General features: G+C 36.8%; 1 protein-coding gene across 3 annotated transcripts in view; it reads left to right on the top strand.

Moving 5' to 3' along the window:
• Positions 1-23,206, top strand: part of NFKB1 (nuclear factor kappa B subunit 1) — a 127,930-nt gene that overhangs the window by 5,698 nt on the left and 99,026 nt on the right. For all 3 annotated transcript variants that reach the window (XM_061192590.1, XM_061192591.1, XM_061192589.1), the window contains exons 2-3: positions 17,823-17,868; positions 21,936-22,011. In XM_061192590.1, coding sequence (XP_061048573.1) covers positions 17,830-17,868; positions 21,936-22,011 — 115 coding nt within the window. In that variant the 5' untranslated portion in view covers positions 17,823-17,829. The remainder of the gene's footprint in view (positions 1-17,822; positions 17,869-21,935; positions 22,012-23,206) is intronic.

Genomic DNA, 23,206 nt, shown 5'->3' with positions numbered 1-23,206 from the left:
TAGAATAATAAAATAATCCAAGTACTCTGAGTATAGCTTCCCTGTGAGAAGATTTGGAGAGAACGATAAATTTTGCTGTGTTCCATTACATAATCAGCTCAGTCTACAGCTTCTGGGCATAAACAAAAACACAGAGCTCTAATGTTGTCCCAGTCTTCACTGTGTGAGTCAAAAAATGTATGGACCATTCAAACATTTCATACTGGAAAATAAAGCCTTGGATTTTTCTTAGATTTAAGCCTTTTGATATATGAGGCTCACCAGGATTTGTACATGAGATTTTCTTTTTTTGCTAACTTGAACTAAAAAAATACAAAACCTACATAAAGTTAAGCACACCTCTATAGAGAGAGCTTAATTAACATTAAATAACTTGATTGCTATAATGAATTTTGTTTGTCAAAATAGCAGTTATTTTACAAAATTATCATTTTTATTATTCATTATTATTTATTGTGTGGTTTTACTAAATATATCACAGTATATTTCAGTGTCGGGGCATACGTATCCTTCATTTTTATCTCCAGAAATCAATTCTAATAATATTAAGCTTGAAAAAAGAAAAATTAAAAGTGATGACAAATTCCCTAATCAATCTACCTATTCATCGGTTCTGGGTTCAAGCCTACAATTCATTTAAATAGTGAAAGTAAATTGCTTAATTGTCTTAGAAAATATGCCTTCCATGACAAGAATTTTGGGAATGGAGAGAATGACTATTTTTTTTTTTAGTGTTTTAACATGAATCCCTGACTTATGTTTTATTGATGTTTGAAGAACTTCTTTATCTACCAGTTCTTAACTTAGGTATAGGTTTGTTTTCTAAGATATAACCATTTATTGGTGTTTGATCATTAAGACTTGATTTATAAAGTGTATTTTTTCTTTTAAATGGGGCCTAGGTGTGGTTGTGAGGTCAGAGGAAAAAGAATCCCTAAAAATTTACAGCATCTAGTATAATGCTCTCTGAATAATATAAGCACCTGTACGATTTATAAAGTTAAAGACAATGTGGAAGGATGGAAGGAGTATGAATTCCCTCTGTTCATATAGAGGACATTTAAAGTAGAAAGGAAGAAACATGAAGGTAAAGAATAAAAGTTAAATTTAATGTTGAAAACTTTGGCCAAAACAAAGGATAATGAAAGCATAGATAAAGTTTTAGGGGAGAGTCCTCTATAAAATCAGATCTTGAACTTTATTTTTGACTTAAATGTGGAAAAGAAAAATAATCTAGAAAGTGAATCAGAATTCCAGAGAAAAGGATAAATTCTGTATATCATGGATGAGAAGAGGAGAGTCATAATGAAAGGAGTGAGAGGTTGTCCTTGAATAGAACTGTTTTGTAGACATTTCACTGTGGCTTATCCTACTTTTGATTAATTGAAATCAATAGTCATTTCCGCTACATTCTTAAGTCAGTTGTGTTAAGCAGACCTCAATACACTTGGGAAATTATAAAATCAAAAGCATGGTATCTGATAACAGTTAAATGTACTTCCTTGCTCTCTTGCTATATCGTAGCATTTATTGGATATAATGTCTGTATGGTTTCTCCATGTGTTTACCCAGTTTCCCGTTTTAGACATTTAACTAAATTTAACAAGCACACCTTGGAAGATTTTAATACTTCCTATTTTAAAACATTGCCTTATCAGTCATTTACTTTGAAGTGCTTTTTTATGATGGGCAGGGAAAGTATCCTGTTTCTCTTGAAAAGTCTAACATAATAGCGAAATAGGAATTAGTCCAAGTTAAAATAGATGGATGACTGGGGAGGGGGGGCAGTTTTGCTGTACGTACTAAATATGTGTTAAACTGAAGGAGTCCATTCATTCAAGGCAAGCCACAGGAAACAGTAATTTTATTGCTGAGGCACTTAAGTATCATTACATGGATATCCCCGTCAGTATGCCAATATCAAATTTATCATCATTCCCACCCACCAAATTGCTGCTCCCAGCACATTTAGGGGATACAGTTGTTAGCCCACTGTGGTCCATTCAGTAGGTTTCCCATGCCAGAAATCTAGAAACCCATTCTTCATGCATACTCACTTATCTCCTCCAATCCATCACCAAATTCTATCAATTCAGCCTCCTCTCATCTCCAGAATTCATCCCTTCCTCATTGAATTTCTAACTTTCATTTTTTTCATTCGCTCCTGATGCATAATCTCCTGCTTCTGTTCCATCCTTTATTCCAGCATAAAAGTCAGCTTTCTAAAGTGCAGATCTGATCATATCACGATCTTTATATTTCTGAAATGTCTCCATTGTCTTTGCAAGCTGATTCCTGCACACCTCACCTCCCACCCTTGCTCCTCACCCATCCCCTATTTCTCAAGTCATCCATATCAATTTTCAGTTCCTATCTGCCATATTTTCTCACTTTGAATGCCTCTGCATCTGCATTCCCTGTGTGAGGAGTGCGCTCTCCTCCCTAGCCGTTGTGCTGACTACTCAACCTTCAGGCATGGTGTACACATCGCCATGTCCCTGTCCCTCCTCTACCCATTCTCCTGACCTCCCCATAAAGATGTATGTGCTCCCAGTCCATGGGCTCTTGACTTCTTATGCTTTCTAGACAGAAAATATCTTGAGGGAAGGGATTTTATCTTACTTTTTATCAGCACAGCACCCAGTAAGTTTGCCAAATGAATAAGTAAATAACTAGACAAAATATTGATAGACTGCTCTTGATTAAGCTGTATGACTCTGGGCAAGTTAATTAACTTCTCTGGGTCTCATTTTCTCTCTTAAAAAAAAAAAACATGAGACAGACTAAATGAGCTTCTCCCTCTAAAATTATTTGTTTCTTTGATATAATAGTGTTATTTGGAAGACTTCAGATTTTCTTGCCATATTCAGATAGGTCAACTTAAGGAAAATTCGTGTAAGAAAGTACAAAGACAGTTCTTGATTATCAATATGATAATATGAGGAACTGTCCTTTTTGAATTATGAGTTATCATTTATATATCATTTATAGTCCCAGTCTAGCTTCTTTCTGACATCCAGGTGTTTCTGGGGTTGCATGTTTTCATTATTAATTATTCTCTACTATGAACTCATGTTCATATCTCCAAAGCAATTTAAGGCACACATGATATAGAAATTGAATATAAAATTCAGTATTTTGATTGTAAATTGCTTCAAGGTCTCACTAATTATAACTATATTTGGAGGAAGAAGATAGGGAAGTGGTAGTGGTATGAGCTGAATCCTCATCTGTCAGCAAGAACACATGTCTAAAATTGATCAATTAAGAAAAAAAGATATAAACATAGTATTTAGGGATATGAAAAGAACCCCCAGGAAAACCAAAAAGAGAAAGTTAAGAGTGTTAAAAAGTTGATCACTCGGAAAAGCAGGATTGGAGTTGGGAGGTGGTGTTGGGAAACTTTGCTCTTTATATAAGCTCTTCTACTTTTGCATAGTAGGATTTTTTTTTTTAACCGTTAATTTATTTGAATATATGTTGAGTCCTTCCTATGTGCCAGGTTCTAGGCACTGGGAATACAGTGCTGAACAAGACAGAAATCCAGAATTTCATGGAGCTTATTAGATCATTTAATGTTTTCAGTTTAAAATTTTTTCTTTTTATATTAGCCTTTTTAAAATTGAAGAATCACATAACCAAAAAAGGACACAAATCGTAAGATTACGGCTTTAATGAATTATCTCAAAGTGAACACACTTAACATTAAATAGTACGTAACCAGCACACCAAAAGCCCCCTTTCTGCCCCTTCTTAGTCAAGATTCCTACCCTTCAGTCTCATTTAAAAGGTTTCACTAGTGACTTTTAAATTACGTAAACGTTGATTCTGTGACTCATATTCGTCCGCATAACAGTCAAGAGTTGACTGAATGAATTCATTACTTCAAGGTGCTAATAACGAGCTTTACACAAGTAGGAACTAACTCTCCTATTGTTAAAAGCCCTAAGGGCAGCTTATTTCAGATTTTCCTCACCGAACAAAATATGTAAGTGAAAATATTTTAAAAATCAAATTTTTACATTAATTTGTCATTTATGAGTTTGAGTAGATATTTTGTTTATTGCCGAGCAGTTAAGATCAGTGACAAAGAGACATGGGAGAAAGAAGTATTCACATCAGACCTTATCAGACATAGAAGAGAGGATGGTTCACCTTTTTTCCTGCTCCCTTTATTTTGGGTTGGCCAAAAGGTTCATTTGTTTTTTTCTGTAAGATGGCTCTAGTAGCACTTAGTTGTCTTTAGCTTCATTTGAAACAATTTTGTTAGATTGTATGTGACAGCTGTCATATCAGCGTGCATGTAAAAAAAGACATCAAAATTGGTGAATTTTTTTTTTTAATAAATTTATTTATTTATTTTTGGCTGCATTGGGTCTTTGTTGCTGTGCGCGGTCTTCTCATTGTGGTGGCTTCTCTTATTGTGGAGCACAGGCTCTAGAACACAGGCTTAGCAGTTGTGGCGCACAGGCTTAGTTGCTCCGCGGTATGTGGGACCTTCGTGGACAAGGGATCGAACCCATGTCCCCTGCATTGGCAGGCGGATTCTTAACCACTGCGCCTCCAGGGAAGCCCAAAATTGGTGAATTTTTGTGTAGCCCTTTTAATATTGAAGATGGAAAGAAAACAACATTTTCGGCCTTTTATGCTTTATTATTTCAAGAAAGGTAAAAAGGCAATTGAAACAAAAAAAAAAGATTTGTGCAGTATATGGACAAGGTGCTGTGACTGATCGAACATGTCAAAAGTGGTTTGCGAAGTTTCGTGCTGGAGATTTCTAGCTGGACAATGCTCTGTGGTCGGGTAGACCAGTTGAAGTTGATAGCGATCAAATCGAGACATTAATTGAGAACAATCAACGTTATACCACGCGGAAGATAGCCGACATACTCAAAATATCCAAATCAAGTGTTGAAAATCATTTGCACCAGCTTGGTTATGTTAATCGCTTTGATGTTTGGGTTCCACGTAAGTTAAGCGGAAAAAAACCTTCTTGACCGTATTTCCGCATGCGATTCTCTTCTTAAATGTAATGAAAACGTTCCATTTTTAAAACAAATCGTGACGGGTGATGAAAAGTGGATACTGTACAACAATGTGGAACAGAAGAGATCGTGGGACAAGTGAAATGAACCACCACCATCCACACCAAAGGCAGGTCTTCATCCAGAGAAGGTGATGTTGTGTATATGGTGGGATTGGAAGGGAGTCCTCTATTAAGAGCTCCTTCTGGAAAACCAAACGATTAATTCCAACAAGTACTGCACCCAATTAGACCAACTGAAAGCAGCACTTGACAAAAAGCATCTGGAATTAGTCAACAGAAAACACATAATCTTCCATCAGGATAACGCAAGACCACATGTTTCTTTGATGACCAGGCAAAAACTGTTACAGCTTGGCTGGGAAGTTCTGATTCATCCGTCGTATTCACCAGACATTACACCTTCGGATTTCCATTTATTTCGGTCTTTACAAAATTCTCTTAATGGAAAAAATTTCAATTCCCTGGAAGACTGTAAAAGGCACTGGAACAGTTCTTTGCTCAAAAAGAGGAAAAGTTTTGGGAAGATGGAATTATGAAGCTGCCTGAAAAATGGCAGAAGATAGTGGAACAAAAGGGTGAATACATTGCTCGGTAAAGTTCTTGGTGCAAATGAAAAATGTGTCTTTTGTTTTTACTTAAAAACCGAAGGCACTTTTTGGCCAACCCAATACATTGACATCTGCATATATTGAAGGGTTTACCTATAGGCGTGGTCATTGTGAAAAGGCCTTCATATCTAGATTAAGGACTGAACGGTCCTCTGTATAAGGCCTAATTTTGATGCTTGCAAATTATTATTTATGTGTGTGTGTAATCGGAAGGTGGTTGTGATTCTTTCTTCAAGGAAACCATTTTCTCCCTCCAGGCCAGTTGTCACCACATACATAGAACCAAGTATTGCTGGTCCACATGATGAATCTTTTTCTCTTAAGACATAAAGGATATATTTTTATTGATATTGTAGAATTAGTAAAAATGAAAATCCATACTAAAGTCATCATATTCAAATTTAAGAGAATGTGGTCAGTTTCTCTATGTTTGATCAAAAGAATATTAATCTCTTGGGAAATCCCTGGCTGTCCAGTAGTTAGGGCTTCGCGCTTCCATTGCAAGGGGCACAAGTTCGACCCCTGGTGGGGGAACTAAGATCCTGCGTGCCACGCAGCACAGCCAAAAAAAAAAAAGGAATATTAATCTCTAACTCATAATCCACGAGGTCTCCTCCTCCTCAATCTGAAAATACAGATACTCCAAATTGGTCCTCAAGACAAAGGTCAGACATGAAATTAAAATTTGGTCATACTCTATTTTTTTATTATGACTTTATTTTTTTAGAGCAGTTTAAGGTTCACAGCAAAATTGAGGGGAAAGTACAGAGATTTACCGTATACTCCCTGCCCCACACATGCATAGTCTCCCCCGTTATCAGTGTTCCCCGACCACAACAGTGTGTTTGTTGCAGTGGATGAACCGACATTGACACATCATAATCACCCAAAATCCAGAGTTTACACTGCAGTTCATTCTTGGTGGTGTGCATTCTGTGGGTTTAGACAAATGTATAATTACATGTATCCATCGTTATGGTTATCATACAAGAGTATATTTAACTGCCCTAAAAAGCCTTTGTGCTGTGCCTATTCATACATCCTCCCCCACCATCGTACTCTAGTTTTAGGGAGGAAGAAATCTGTAGAAGTAGAAATGTGGAAGCAAAAAGTTCAGAACAAGGTCCAGTAAGTCAAATCCCTTTTGAATGCCACCTTAGTGAAAGACCTCAAACTTTGAGTAGGTGTATTGAATTGGTTTTTATATGGAAATGGAAGGCAGTAATCTCCCACAAGTGACATCAGTTCTAACATGTAAGGGTTTAGCTAATTTACTATAAATCTTTAGAGAACTTCTCTAGCTATACAAATTTATATTCACCAGATTTTATCTTACTATAGTGTAAACAAAAAGAAATGTTACTGGGCTTCCCTGGTGGCACAGTGGTTGAGAATCTGCCTGCTAATGCAAGGGACACGGGTTCGAGCCCTGGTCTGGGAAGATCCCACATGCCACGGAGCAACTAGGCCTGTGAGCCACAACTACTGAGCCTGCGCGTCTGGAGCCTGTGCTCCGCAACAAGAGAGGCCACGATAGTGAGAGGCCCGCGCACCGCGATGAAGAGTGGCCCCCGCTTGCCGCAACTAGAGAAAGCCCTCGCACAGAAACGAAGACCCAACACAGCCAAAAATAAATAAAAATAAATTAATTAATTAATTTAAAAACTTAAAAAAAAAAAAGCAAATAGATGGGGAAATATTTAAAAAAAAAAGAAATGTTACTTAGAATGGAATCTGCCATTTGATGTACATGACAATTATAATATGATTAGAAAATGTCCAAAACATTTTTTGATCCTATAAATTTCAGTCATCTGTGATTAAGAAGACACCATAGGCAAAGATTTGTTTCTTATAGAAAGCATTAGAATGCATTCTAATCACTTCTCTTAAAAAATCCTTGTCCCCCATGGTTACAATGGACAAGATACAGCAAGAATTTAGATGCTTCTTTCATACAGGGTAATGAAGTTATATTTACTACGTTTATTGATTCTAAGAGGCACACACCCAGTTTAATACCTGACTTAATCATATATGTTTGAGGATTTTCTAGGTATCTTTCTAGTCTTGGTTTTTAATTTCATTGTGTTTGGATAATACATTTTATATGTTTTCACTTCTTTGAAATTTATTGAGACTTGTTTTGTGGTCCAACATATAGTCTATCTTGGTGAATGTTCCATGTGCATTTGAAAAGAATGTGTAGTCTGCAGTCATTGGTGGAATGTTCTGTATATGCACTTAGGTTAATTTGGTTGATGGTATTGTTCCTTAATTTTCTATGAAAATTACTGATGTTCTCTTGATTTACTTTTATCAGTTATGGAGAGAAGAGTGTTAAAAATCTTAACTATAATTGTGGATATTTCTACTTCCTTTAGTTCTGCCACTTTTTACTTCATGCATCTTGAAGCTCTGTTAATATGTACCTACACGTTATGATCATTATTTCTCCATGATGATTTGACCCTTCATTCTTATGAAATGTTCCTCTTTGTCCCTGGTAATTGTTCTTCTCTTGAAGTCTACTGTATATGATATTTTAGTATAGCCTGCTTTCTTATATTTAGTATTTCCATGGTGTAACTGGTATAACTTTCCATCTTTATACTTTCAGACTATCTCAGTCTTTAATATTAAAGTGTAATTCTTATGAAAAGCATATACCTGAGTCTTACTTTTGTGTCCAGTCTGACCATCTCTACTTTTTTATGGGTGACTTTAGTCTATTTCTATTTAATGTAGTTATTGATATGGTTGGGTTTAAGCCTACTGTCTTGGTAATTGTTATCCATTTGTGCCCTCTGTTCTTTATTCATTTTTTTCCTCCTTTCCTGCCATCTTTTGAATAAGCCAAGTTTACTTTTTAAATTCCACTTTATGTCCTTCATCGGCTATTTTTTTAAGTGGTTGCTTTAGGGATTATAATATGCATCCTTGAGTCTACCATGAATTAATACTGTAACATGTCATATATAATGTAAGAATTTGATAGTGTTTTACTTCCATTTGTCCTCTTCCCTTCCTCTGTGTTGTTATTGTTATACAGTTTACTTCTGCATAGGTTATAAACCCCAAAATTTATTGTAATGTTTCTCTTGAATAACAAACAAGAAAAAAGTCTTATAGTTACCACATATTCATCACCTCTGGTGTTTCTTATTCTTTCATGTAGGTCCAAGTTTCTAACTAGTACCATTTCCCTTCAGCATGGAGAACTTTCTTTAACATATCTTTTAGCAGACCTGCTGACTACACATTCTCTCAGCTCTTGTCTATTTGAAAAATGTCAATTTCGCTTTTTATTTTTAAAGGATATTTTTGCTGAATATAGAATTGTTCACTGATTCGGTTTTTTCCTTTCAGCACTTTCATCATTGTTTCTGATGAGAAGTCAGCCATCATACTTGTCATTGTTTCCCCTTGTCCCTGGATGCTTTTAGGATTTTTTTTTTCTTATCATTAGTTTTTCACAGTATGGCTGTAATATGACTAACTGTGGTTTTATTTGTGTTTATCCAACATGGGGTTCTTTGAGATTCTTGGGTCATTGGTTGATTTTTTTTTTTTTAATCAAGTTTGGAAAATTCTCCACCATTATTTCTTCAAATATTTTTTCTCTCTTCTCTCTCTTTCTGGGATTCTAAATTATACATATGTCAGACCACTTCATGTTGTCTCATAAGTCACTGAAGGTGTCTTAATTTCTTTCTGCCTTTTTTCTCTGTGCTTCACTTGAATAGTTTTTATTGGCCATTATTCAAGTTTATTGATCCTTTCTTCTACATTGCTCAATATGTTAATAAGTACACCTAGTGAAATTTCATTTTAGTCTAGAATTTTCCATTGGTTATTTTTCTTTTTTAGTAGTTTTCATTTCTCTGCTGAGATCTTCTATCTGTTTATCCATTATATCCATATTCCTTTTACATTCTTGAACATATTACTATTGGCAGTTTTAAAGGCATTGGCTGCTAATTTCATCATTTGTGTCATATTTTTTCTTTTGAGTCATATTTTCCTACTTCTTTGCATGTTTTGTCACTTTTTGTTGTACATTGTGAATACCCCATTGTAGAGAGTGTGGACCTTTGTTTTCTGTTAAAGACTGTTGAATTTTGTTGTAATGGGCAATAAATTTATTGGTGGATCACCTGGTTTTATTAAGAAGAGTTTAGAGTAGCCCTTATTCTAGGGTATATCCTTTACTCCCATTGCATGGTCTTCTGAGGTCACAACTGAATGTTAGGATTGTTAAGTGATGTCTCTTCACCCTAGATAATTAGAACTTCAGTGTCTCTCAGAAGTTCCAGGAACTTCTGGAATCTCAATTCAGCTTATCATTGTTCCCCCTTGTCCCTGGATTTGGATCCCCAGCAGCTATTTTCTAGTAGGCTTTGCAGAATCTTGTCCTGCACTAGCACAGTTTCATATTTGGCCAATGCCCAGAAGTGACCCCTATGGAGATTTATGAGCCTCTTTCTCTGTGTATCTCTCCTTTCTGATACTCTCCCCTGTGAGATTGCTGCTCTCTATTTGGGCTCTACGCCCTTGTGTCATAGTTTGGAACGTGCCCTCAGTCAAAAAGTGAATTTGGAACACACCTCAAGTATTTCCATTCTCTTACGGTATACAGCTTTATACTGTCTCTTGTCCAGGGTCTTAAATTATTGCTTCAAGTATTTTGTATAGCTTTACATTTGAGTATGGCAGTGGGGCAAGTTCAATAATTGTTACTGTCATGACTGAAACCAAAAGTCCACATTTGGACAAATCTGGAATTGCACTGTTCCTTACCATTAATGCAAAGGTAATTTTTTTAAAGTACTTATTTACTAATTTGGCAATTCAAAGAAGTAAAACTCTATTTTTAGGCATCTATATCCAGTTAAAAAGATGATAAATATATAAAGTTAAATAGCAGTAGAACAGTATGTTGTTGAGTGTGCAGTCATCAATACACAGAAGTATTATAGCCCTTACGTGGACTGTAGAGCTGTAGGTTACAGAGGAAATACAGGGTTTCTTGGCAAATGTTGGATTTCAGTAGAGGCTTGAGGACTGGGTAATATTTAAGTAGGAAAGATGGCATTTTAGGATGCAGGGCATACTGTGAACAAATATACAAGATGCAAATGAGCAAAGCATTTTTGAATGATCAGTCTGCCTGTTGTAGAAGGTTTTGGTTAGGACGTAGTATTAGGACATAGTGGAAAGCCCTCAACCACTCAGCATATTATATGATAAGCATCACCTATTAAGCATTAAGAGCCTATTAAGGTGATGCTTATAGTATAATATGGTGAATGGTTGAGGGCTTTCGACTTTGTCTTGTAAGCAATGTGGCAATAATGTGAAAGAGGCTTAAGGAAGAAGAAATACCACAGTAAAGGAGAACAGTATGGAGGCTATTATTGTTATTCAGAGGTAAGGCAATGAATGTTTAACTAGGGTGTAACAGTGAAAGGAAAGTGCAAAGGAGGGGCAGATACAAGAAATAATACAAAGAACAAATCAGCAGAAGTTGATTATTGACTGGATGGGTGTGAAATAAGCAGAGGGAAAAGGAGAAAAAGTTGACTGAATTTTTGGCTCTGAGTACATGAGAGAATGAGATATTGGCAAAACCTGGAAAGTCGGAATGGGGCCCATTGCCATAGGAATGATGAATTTGGTGTTAGATAGTAGGGAGTTGAAAGGATTAAAAACATCATTGTTTTATAATGGTATCACTGCTTAAAGCTAGCAGCAATTTATTAATATTTATATTTTGAAGGTTTTAACAGTACTAATTTTATTTCTGTTTATACCATGGTGGTTTTGCCTCTTGTCCTTGTTTCTTTTGTTCAGTTGGAAACTGAATAGGCCAATAAAGTAAAAATGAGTACAAAGGGTGTTCTAAATAGGACCCTAACAGAGAAAATGTAATTATTGAATCACCAAGATATCTAACCCATGCCCCACATACCTGCCGTTACCCATAATACTTACGGTGTTGCATTGTTTTTGCCTGTCTTCCTACTTACTAAACTGTTGCATTAGTTAGCTTTTGCCACATAAAAAATCACCACAGAGCTAACTAAGAAACAAACATTTGTTATTTCTCCCAGTTCGGGAGGCTATCTAGGTCATCTGGTCTCACCTGGCTCTGGGGATCTCTGAAGTCTTTTGGCCGCTCAGCTGGTGCTGTGTGGTCCAGGGGACCCTCAGCTAGGACTTGCCCTCACTGCTCCATGTGGCCTCTCATCCTCCAGTGGGCTGGCCCAGGCTTATTCACATGGCAGCTGTGTTCCAAGAGAACAGAATGGTTGGTCATTGCAAGGCCTCTTGAAGCCTGCATTTAAAACTCACCCTTCTATCTCACTCTGTTGGTCAGAGTAAGTTACAGCCCTGCCGAGATTCAAGGGATGGAGAAATAGATTTTTCCTCTTGTCAGGTGGAATTGCAAAGAATTTTTGGCCATTGCTTTCAGTCTACCACAACTGTTAGCTCTGTGAGTACAGGTAGTGCTTCACTCTTGTGTACTTTGGTATCTTTGGTAACTGACACATAGTAGTTACAATATTTTTTTAACGAATGACTAAATTAATGAAAGCATTCAAGGACCATTTCAATATACCTTAATTTTAAATATGTACTACGTACTTTTATCATACCATTAGTGAGTGTGGTGTTTTCTATGGGCAGCTTTCCGAGAGAATCTCTTTATTCTCTTTCTGTCCTTTGAACTTGATCAATGGAGACATTTAAAACAAAACAAAACAAAAAGCAACTACCACTTGCATTGACGTTGTTTCGTATTTTTAACTTCACATTTGATTGTCTCAGGAAGAACTCCCTTAAGTTTTGTGTATTGTCACAGTGATGTTCTGCTTTTCAGGCTGTGCTATGGGTAGACTACCTCCAACCTGAACATTCAGGAGACCTATAGCAAAGATGCTGTATTAAAATAAAGTTGTGGGTCCAGAAGGAAAATCAATTCTGCCCCTTAGACAAGTGATATTCGAATCATGGTCGGTGGAGTCAGAGTAGCCAGCATTACTCTGTCAACCTGAGCGAATGGCTTCTTCTCTCTAAGCCTCAGTGTTCTCAGGATTATTGTGAGAATTAACTGAAATGTATGAAGCACTATCTCTAATTCTTACTCATGGGAGGTAGTCAGTAAAGTTTAGTTCTTTCTCCAAGTGAACCAGCATACTATCATGACGCGATGGCATGCATCTAGGTTTCTCATCCTGGGCACTATTGACATTTGGGGTCGGATATTTCTTTATTGTGAGGGGCCATCCTGTGCGTTATAGGATGTTTAGCAGCATTTCTGATCTCTACACACTAGATGCCAGTAGGACCACCTGCCAGTTGTGACAGATGAAAATGTCTCCAGACATTGCCAAATGTCCCTGGAGGCAAAATGCAAACATTTTATTCAGCAGTGATAAGGATTAGGATAGGGAGGGAATGTGGCAGTGTATCAGTAAATGTGTAGGATGGGAAAGAAAGAAAAATACTTGATTCTTCTCAGAGTGCCTAAACTTTTACTGCCTATTATTCCCGTAATTTATTATAAACATAATGTTTACTGTGCTACCTAATAAAATGGCTAACATTTGCTATGTATCACTAACTGTGCTGGTAAGCTTTGCATGCCGTAATAGTTGAATGTTGTTAGATTGGTATTCCATTGTAAACAGGGACCTTATCTTATACCAGCTCCAAGCACAATGCATTTGTACTTACTAGGTAGCTATTCTACATGTTAATTGGTCATATTGTACCCAACTCAAAAAATAGGGAGCTGAAAATGGATGGAGGAGTGGAAAAACATAGAAAATGAGTTTATACAAATCTAAACATCTGAAAAAAGTAACTAAACTCACCATTAACTTTTCTTTCATCATCACTAAGTCAGTATATCATCAGAAAGATGTAAATAAATAGCCACTTTAAAGTTAAATTTTTTTCTATTTATTACGAAGAGGATTCCAGTAGTGCTTAGAAGTTTTTGATTCATTCATACTTTATGTTTTCTTCACTGTATATCATTAATCGTTAAAGATGTCAGAGTTAAACTTTAAATTCAGGACAGGGTTTGATTTTCTCTTTTTTTCTATTAAAAATATATTTCCAATTACATAATTAAGTTAGAAAATTAAAACATAGAAATTTATAACTTAGGGAGTAAAAGTCCCCATGTTACTATATATGGATGTGAATTACTATTTTTAGCAGTTACATAACATATAACTGTATGAATGTAGCATAATTATAATTAAACAATCTCCTATCAAAGGACTTTTAGACTCTTTCCAGTTTTTTGCTGCAGTGAATATTCTTGTACTTATTTTTTTGCACACTTGCTCATGTAATTCTTTAGTACAAATTCCTGAAAGTGGAATTGCAGAGTCAATAGACACTCTTTATTTGAATGTTTCATATTATATGTAGTACACATATAATGTTTCACATATGTAGTGCATAAACCTTACAGCATGTTTCCTCCAAAAAATTCCTCCGTGGAAAGAAACCCCAGTATATTCTTTCTCTTTATTAATTTATTATCCAACAGAGAGATGGTGAAAAGTCACTCTTTTTCTTGTAATTTCATCCAAGATGAGGTACTAAAATTACACCTAAGTGATGTCTGTTGTGGCTGAAAATAAACTTGAAAATGGAGACACTTTATCTCTCTGATTCCCAACTCTATCCTCTAGATGGCACCTAAAATTCTGTTTTTCAAACTGCAGATCGTGACCCATTAGTGGCTCATGAAATCATTTTAATGGATTTTAATGGTGGTTGTTTTTTTTAATGAAATCTAATAGAATATATTTTCTTACAGTGGGCCCTGGTCAAAAAGTGTGAATATTTCTGATCCTAGAAAATTTCCCCAGTTACAAGGAGGGGAGTGCCACCAATTCTACCCTTAATCATCCAACCCTGTGGCCTTGTTTTTGCTGCCCTCACTAAGAACTACTTATGCTGGCCTTTGATGTCAGTGGTGGAATTGTCACAGACGTGTGGAAAATAATCCATTAGGCGTTTCATGCAGAACTCATCATATATTCAGAACTTAGCCAGTTATAACGTTATGCCTTTCATGTGAGAAATACAAACAATTCACTCAGGGAGATATTTTAGTTATTGCTAGCTAGCTGTATTTTCTGTTTCCCTTTCCATGGTGTGAAAATTTTTCTGGAAGCCTCACTGTTGGGGGAGAGAGATGCAGAGCTTAGGCCCATCTTCTCACCAGTCAACCCAGTGTCTCCCTTTCTGTTTCAAGGTCCTTCCTCAAAAGCACAGAACTGTGTGCAAAGGGAAAATGAGGGGAAGGGCTGGGGGAGCAAGGGGGCAGTAGAGGCTTTCCCTGGTCTTTCCTAATTCTTCAGTTCCAAAGGCTTAGTTGGTATTTCAAAATTTTGAAATAAAACCTGCTCTTACAATTAATGCAAATATTACTGTGATTCATCCTTTCCAAATAATTCTTGGTTTCGTTTGACGTTTTATTTTTAAATCATGAATTAACATTGACATCACTCTTAGTGTACTGTTACCTCAGCTCTTCACAGTGAACTCTCCGTCTTACAAAAGCTGTAAAAGTTCAGATTTTAACCGTCACCCAGTATCTCTTGGGCTGCTGTTAGGCTTTTAAAACTATGACCTTTTGGCGCTCATTCGTGCATAAATCATGGGGAGGATATTGGAGGGAGGACTGTATTTAATTTGGTGTTTTGTCCTGTGCTTATGATTTAGAGATCTTCATTGAGATTCGCTGTACAGTGATGATCATGATAATAACCCTGCATCAGTTCTAATAAAGTAGATTTAGTTGTGTCTTTAAAATTAGGGTCAGGGCCACCTTACATTAAATCAAAGGTCAGGAAACCATCCCCAGGTTTAAATATATATGTAAAATCAGTGTAATAGAGGTTCTGAACAGGTTCTGTCAGTTTAACAAGTCAGCAGTCTCCCTTTGCCTTTAAAGACTGTGGGCTAAGACTGAGAGGATTCAAATGATCAACCCACCTTAAAGGCAAAAAAAAAAAAAAAATGGTCTTAATATTTTTCTTGGAAGCTTGGGCTTCTGTGTTCTAAGAATAAGAACTTTTCACATGGAATGTTGTAACTGGTGTTAACACTGTATTTCAGTGTAACACTATTTACTGGTATCCTTCATATAAGTGAAAATTATGCTAATGATTCTTTAATATGGATATATACTTAAGTCCGTATAAAAATCCAAGTTTACAGAAAGAGTTATGACTTAGGAGATTTTTTCTTTGAATAAGTATTTATTAGCTAACATATTCCGAGCACAGCAAAATCTATTCCTTTCAAAGGTCCAGCCCCTATCAGAGTCTCTCATTTGCAGATGAGGAAACAGAGGCCACAGTGGGTTAGTTATATATCCAAAGTCACACACCCAGCAGTGGAAGAACTCTTGAATTTCTAATGATTTAATTCTTCTTCACTATAAGGTCTGTTTTCCTTTTTTTTTAGCTGTTTGTCTTAACTACAGCTGTTTGTAAATCTTCAATCAATAGTTTCTTGTCTTAGACGAATATTTTCTTGCAAATCTGCATGGCGTTCTTGTTCTGTAGAACTCAGAGCCGCTCTTTTCCCTTTTGTTGAAATTCAGCACTACTCTGCATTCCACTAGGAACCCTCCGATGCTCTTTCCCTCCTCCCCAGTCACAGAGGGCACTAGCGGGAGAGGATTTCATTGGAAACTGGAATCCTCTTTGGAGGACTTTGGAATGTTAAATGATATATTCATTAGAGTGAGGGCTAAACTGTTTTAACAAAGAGACCCAACAATACACCCGGTTAAAGAACACAGTCGTTGATTTCTTTCTCACATCACCATCAGTCTTAGCTGCCATTCATCATCATGTAAGTGCCAGGTCTTCTCCATGCCTAGGTTTTAATCCAGTGGGACAGAGAAGAAACAAAAACATGGAGGAAGGATGTCAAGGGCCTTAAGCCCAGACCTGGAAATGGCACACAATAAATAGTTCTGACATTCCACTGGCAAGCGTTTCTTCAAATGACCATCCCTAACTCCACAGGAGTGTGGGTGGGGTATACTCTGGCTGAGTGTGTTTCCAGCCACAACTCTATTACTGTGGAAAAGGAGAGAACAGATTTTGGTGGACAGCTAACACTTTGGGACAGGCCCAGTCTCAAGTGCCGTTGAATGCTTTATAGACTTCATGAGAAAAAAAGAAAGAGAGAAAAATTGGCTTCAGATCTTTCAGCTCTGTTTTTTTTTTTTTTATCTTCTAATTTTTCAGGCAATATGTCTAAACTTTGATCTAAGTACATTTAACTAAAATTGTCCTATACATATTTAAAATAATGATAAGGATATTTCTTAAGTAAATCCAAAATGGATGTGATTTTAGATACTATTTTTATCTGGTCATGTGGCTCTTAATTTTTGTCAAGGCCTCTGGGTAACAGAAGATTGCTAGGGCCTGTGATGTTTTAATATCTGGCTGGGGTTGAGTAAATCTGAGACTGTAGGCTTGATAGTAAGGGCTCTTATTTTTGTGCCGTTTGCTTGCATGTTTAATGTTACAGTGTTTCTGGACCACTCTGACAGAGGAAGTGGCCTGCAGCAGCGGAGTGCTCTAGGGGACAGAGCACGGCACACTGCAGCCGTCCTACCGTGTGCTATGCAAAGCACTGATCAGGCCCTCTCACAGCAAAATGACCCCCTCTGAGCTTCTCAACTCAAGTGACATGTAGAAAGTGGGGAGATAGTTCTAGGACTATCACAGAATTCATGAAGGGTTGGAAAATAACCTACACAAAGAGCTAAGTGAATCTTTGAAGTCTCGATGGTGACAAAAAGAAATGGCCTCTAAGGAATCTAGTGGCGTGATTTTTATACAGAGGATGAAGACTAATTGTACCAAACTCCAGGACACTACTGTGAGGTTGACATTAAGTGTTGTGGGTTATATGTAAGTGGTAATTCCTTGATTATGCAATATTTCTACTGTTAGATTCCAAAGAGGAACTACACCATATCCTCCTCCCAAGGTCTTTAAAAAACGGTTACATTTGGTCTTACTGGAATAATACAGTTTACTCCTGCATAGCGGAATTTTTAAGGTTCCTTCCAGTTTTACAGTTCGGTTTTGTATTCTTTTGATGTACAGCTCCAGAATGGCAGAAGACGACCCATATTTGGGAGGGCATGAACAAGTAAGTATTTTAATAATCTCACTAATAATTTTTTGTAAATGTATTCATATTTTAAAATATACAGAGGCAACAATAGTAACTATCAGGAAAACTCTAAAAGTGGTAAAAATTTCTTTTAAATTGTTTTTCCTGTCCCTCTATGTAAGGTCTGAGAGGACATGTCATGTAAAACGAGTAACTTAAACCCTGCTGTCACACATATTGTTGCGTAAAAGTTATATATGCTTCAGGTCAAATGATAACTACTGTATTAGTTTCTTAGGGCTGCTGTAACAAATTACAACAAACTGGGTAGCTTAAAACAACAGAGATATATTCTCTCTCAGTTCTGGAGCCCAGAAGTCCAAAATCAAGATGATGACAGGGTTAGTTACTTCTGGAAGATCTGAAGGAGAACCTCTTCTGTGGTTCTCCCCTGGCTTCTGGTGGTTACTGGCAGTCCTTGGCATTCCTTGGCATTCCTTGGCTTGTAGCTGCTTGGCTTGTAGCTGCGTCACTCCAGCACGTTGGCCTTCTTCCCTTTGTCTCCTCTGTGTTTCTGTATCCAAACCTCCTGTATTCTCTTGTAAAAGTACCAGGCATTGGATTGAGGGCCCATTCTTCAGTATGACCTCATCTTAACTTGATTACATCTGCAAAGACCCTATTTTTAAGTAAAGTCACATTCAGAGGTATTAGGAGTTAGGACTTGAACATATCATTTTGGGGGAGAAGACAAAGTATTTATTGAAAACTCATCTAATGAGGCAGATTGGTGTAGTAAAAAGGACTTAGAATTCAAAGATCTTAACCAAGTGCTGGCTGCCCTTAAAACTTGAGGAATTACTTAGCACCCCCCTCCCCTCTTCACTCACAGGGATCTTTAAAAGACTTAATGGGCAATGAATGTGCTTTGGGAATATAGAACTGTTCATTATAATTATATTTGCAATTATAAAGGGATACCAGTGTCCTTTTTTTTTCTCCTAACTTTGTACTTGAAAATTTTCAATTTCAAGCCTATAGAAATAATGGATAGTCCAACAAATCTTTGTTGGTTGTTAATATTTTGCCCTATACATATATATGTATATTTATATATAGAGAGAGAGAAATAGATTTATTTATATAATGTATGTATATTTAATGAACCATTTGCAAGCAATTTTCAGATGCTAGGGTAATTAAATATTAAGGGTATTTAAAACACAGATATTTGTTCATTCATGAGCTGTTTATTGAGGTATTACTGTGTACCAGAACATTGGCTAAGGAGGGGTACAAAAATGTGACACATTTCAGGCAGCTGCCATTCTAATAGGAGGGACAGAGACATGAATAGTTTCCATGTGGTGATAAATGCTGTAGTAGTAGTCTGCACACTATGGGACAGAAATGTTGAGGAGGATCACTCCGTGCTGCCTGGGAAGAAGAGTAGGGTTATGCAGACTTTCCAAAAGAAGTCTATGTAAGCTGAGATTTGAAAGATGTAATTTGCTAGGTTAGACAAAGAGAGGGAACACTAGGTACCAGGACACCCTGGTCCACATTTTGTAATCATTTCACACTTAAACTTTAGCCGCCTAAAAAATGTATTTCCCAAATTTATGCATGCAAAGAATCAGAAACCAAAAGTGAAATATTGGTTTGGCCAAAAAGTTCGTTCGGGTTTTTCGTACCATCTTACGGAAAACCCAAACCAACCTTTTGGCCAACCCAATACTTTTAAAGGGATTTAGTATTACTTCTTTAAATAAAATAGACTTATATAGCATTCATTACTCTTGATAATGTTCTGATTGGTTTAGAAAGAAGGAGTATGCATTGCTTTTCACATTAAGATACTTCTTTTGAATTTTATTGTACAAATGATGATATAGGATAAATCTAAGAGCATTTTCTTTGATTACAGCATGAAAAACATTTGGCTACTCATATTATAAAAAACCTGTGTTTTACCTTTCGCTTTTAATATGCTATCTCTAACAATTAAAGGCAAACTCTAACCAACATTAGGGTTGGTCAGCTTAGTTTTAAACCATGTTTTCCTGTCTATACGCAGGAAATCCTATCAGCAAGAGATGGTCCTTTATGCCACACAAGAGTAAAACCTGCTGAAAACATTCATTTCAAAAGCTTTTCTTATGTGGGCATTTTTGTGATCATCAGCAACAGAGGTTGGGCATGTTCTGATATTTCCATTTTTGAAGGGAGAGGTCCTTGAAGTTTATTTGTTTCCTTGTCTCAAGATTAATGGTATATATTTCCTGAAATGTGCATGTCCTCAGTGTTTTAATGTATTCTGGAATTTACTCCCCACCGCTGACCTAATGCACAGTGCAAGCTGCAGCACACAACACAGCTTCCCTCTTCTTGTCTGAAGTGGGGCATGTGTCTCTCCTAAGATCAGAGTTTTGGCCCTCTAACCACTCGTTGTAGCCGCCTGCAGGACCATAGGAAAGATTTTTTTCTGCTAGGTCATCTTTTCTGCTCTGAGACTGATGAATTCTCTCTGTAAGGTGGGGCCCATTTTTATAATAACATGTTTTTTCATTCCTTTATTTCCTTTTTAGCAAATGGTGAATAGTGTAGATGAACTTCACTCTGAAGCATTGAAGTGGAGTACGTTTATTGTTCCTCAATTGAAAATTTGCATACCTCACAACTGGATCTGAAGCCTTCTTTATTTAAACACTGCATTTCTTAGTCTTGATTTAACTAGGCATACAGATTCTTAGGTACCCAAGAATGTCCAATACTATGCTAGTAAAGAAAAGAAGTAAAATATTTGTGTTTTTTAAAAAATGTCAGCTCCAGCATATTTACTAACTAGCGTATCATAAAAAAATGAAGCATGTTTGGTTTCTGTGCTGTCCACAGACATTTCACAGATGACTTATTTAGGTTGAAATAAATACCAAACTCAGAAATATGAATTTTAAATCCTGAGTGAACTAAGTGGGAAGAAAATGTTTTTCTTGGGATAAGTAATTATTAGTAACTTATTGTTAGATTATAATTCAATCAAAATATATTGTTTGCCCGCTGTATTAGTTTTCTGGTGCTACTGTAACAAATTACCACAAGTTTAATAGCTTAAAAAATACAAATTTATTCTCTTACAGTCTGGAGGTCAGAAGTCTATAATCAAGGTGTTGGTAGGGCTGCGTTCCTTCCGAAAGCTTTCCTTACCTTTTTGAACTTCTAGAGGCTGTTTGCATTTCTTGGCTTGCGACCGCTTCCATCATTCCAGCTTCCTGCTTCCATTGTTGCGTCTCCTACAGTTCACTTTGATCTCCTGCATCCCTCCTATAGGGCCCACCTGGATAGTTCAGGATAATCTCGCCATCTCTGTATTCTTACCCTAATAACATGTGCGAAATCCCTTTTGCTATATGAGATAGCATTCACAGGTTCTGGGGATTGGGATGTGGATGTCTGTGGAGGAGCCATTATTCAGCCTGCCACACCCCCTAAATTCCAGGTATTTTGTGTCGTGCTAGGTAAATAAAGGTGGAAGAAAAAAAGCAAGGGAGCTCAGTGCTCAGTTATTTGCTCTTTGGACTAAGTTGTATTTTCAGTTTTTCTGTAAGTTGTTCTAGGGCTGCTGCCTAATTCTTTCAGACCTTGAAGTTGGATGGCTAGAGTAGAGGAGGAGTTTATTTACCATCATAAAAGAAATACAGATTTCTAGGATTATCTTCTCATGCTTATATTTCTAAGGGAGTATAAGTTTTAAATCATAAATTCAACAAATATTTAAGCATCCACTCTGATAAATGTACACTGGGTCCTACAGATATACCAGTAAGCAAGCTACACCATGTCCTTACCTCTGTGGACTTTACAGCTGGGTCATTCTTCTGAAATCCCTTTGTCACATAGCCCCCTGTAAAGTTCCATACATATGAGAACTTAGCTAGGTCTCCTGAGCGTATTTTTTAAATTCTGATTTGAAGTGTTTTCAGGTTTTTGTTTTTGGCTTTAGTTTTTGTTCCTATAGTTAAGTTTTAGGTGTTTCAAGTTCAAATTTTTAATACAATGTTGGAAAAATAATGACTGAAATATTTAAATTTTCCTTTTTATAGATGTTTCATTTGGATCCTTTGAATCATACAATATTTAATCCAGAATTATTTCAACCAGAGATGCCACTGCCAACAGGTAAGAAAATTCCTCATCTCTGTTGCCCTGTCATTTTGCTTTTTGCTTTTTTTAAATTCAGGATTTTCTGTACATTCTTTTAGAAAGTCAGTGAGGTACCTGGAAAGGAAATGGTGATTTATGTTTTAAAAAACAATCTTTTGGGACTTCCCTGGTGGTGCAGTGGTTAAGAATCTGCCTGCCAGTGCAGGGGACACGGGTTCGATCCCTGGTCCGGGAAGATCCCACATGCTGCGGAGCACCTAAGCCTGTGCCACAACTACTGAGCCTGCGTTCTGGAGCCCGTGAGCCACAACTACTGAGCCCATGTGCCACAACTACTGAAGCCCACGCGCCTAGAGCCCGTGCTCCACAACAAGAGAAGTCACCAAAATGAGAAGCCCTTGCACCGCAACAAAGAGCAGCCCTCGCTTGCTGCAACTAGAGAAAGCCCGCCGGTAGCAACAAAGACCCAACGCAGCCAAAAATAAAAATAATATAAATAAAAAGTAAATTTATAAAAAAAAAACCAATCTTTCAGTATACTTTTTTGGACTATGTTTGCACAAGCATGTTTGACCCCAGTTACCCACTGTATGACTGACAATTGTTGCTGATATCTGCTAGCACAGCTCAAAAGGAATTTCTTTACTCCATGTAGGATTTTTCCTTTCACCCAATCTTGTTATCTCTGATGTCTTTATAACTTCTGTTTCCTTTGTCCCAGGCACACATGAGGCAGTCTCAACTCCTCAGATCTATTCCAAAAACACTTTTTAGTACCTATTGTGTGCCAGCCAGTATACCAGACACTGGGAACATAAATTGTACAAAAATCATAAAAGTTATCTCAGTAGAAAAATCACCTTTTTAAAAAGCTTTTTGCTTTATGTTCTGACCAGTTGGATAAACTCATGAGAATCATCCTTCCTCCTAACATGACTCTTAATTATCCCCATCAACAAATTGTTTAATCTCATATGGGCGATTAAAAAAAATCAACTTAGTCTCTGTTTTTATTTATTGATTTTTATGTAAGCTTGTTGTGATAGCTCTTTTTATGTGCTCCTCACGTCACCAGGGGACTCAACAGATGTTCACAAGCTATGTGAGTCAATTTTGGAAGTTGTATGTAACAGAGTTTTGTAATCACTGAAGTGGGTGTCAGCTATTCTGTTTACCATGGATTTGCTTGTCCTCAATGGGAGACTTTATC

This window comes from Eubalaena glacialis, chromosome 5 (genome assembly GCF_028564815.1).
Source record: "Eubalaena glacialis isolate mEubGla1 chromosome 5, mEubGla1.1.hap2.+ XY, whole genome shotgun sequence".
In the NCBI taxonomy this organism is placed as follows: Eukaryota; Metazoa; Chordata; class Mammalia; order Artiodactyla; family Balaenidae; genus Eubalaena; species Eubalaena glacialis.
This window is presented reverse-complemented; position numbering and strand designations above follow the sequence as displayed.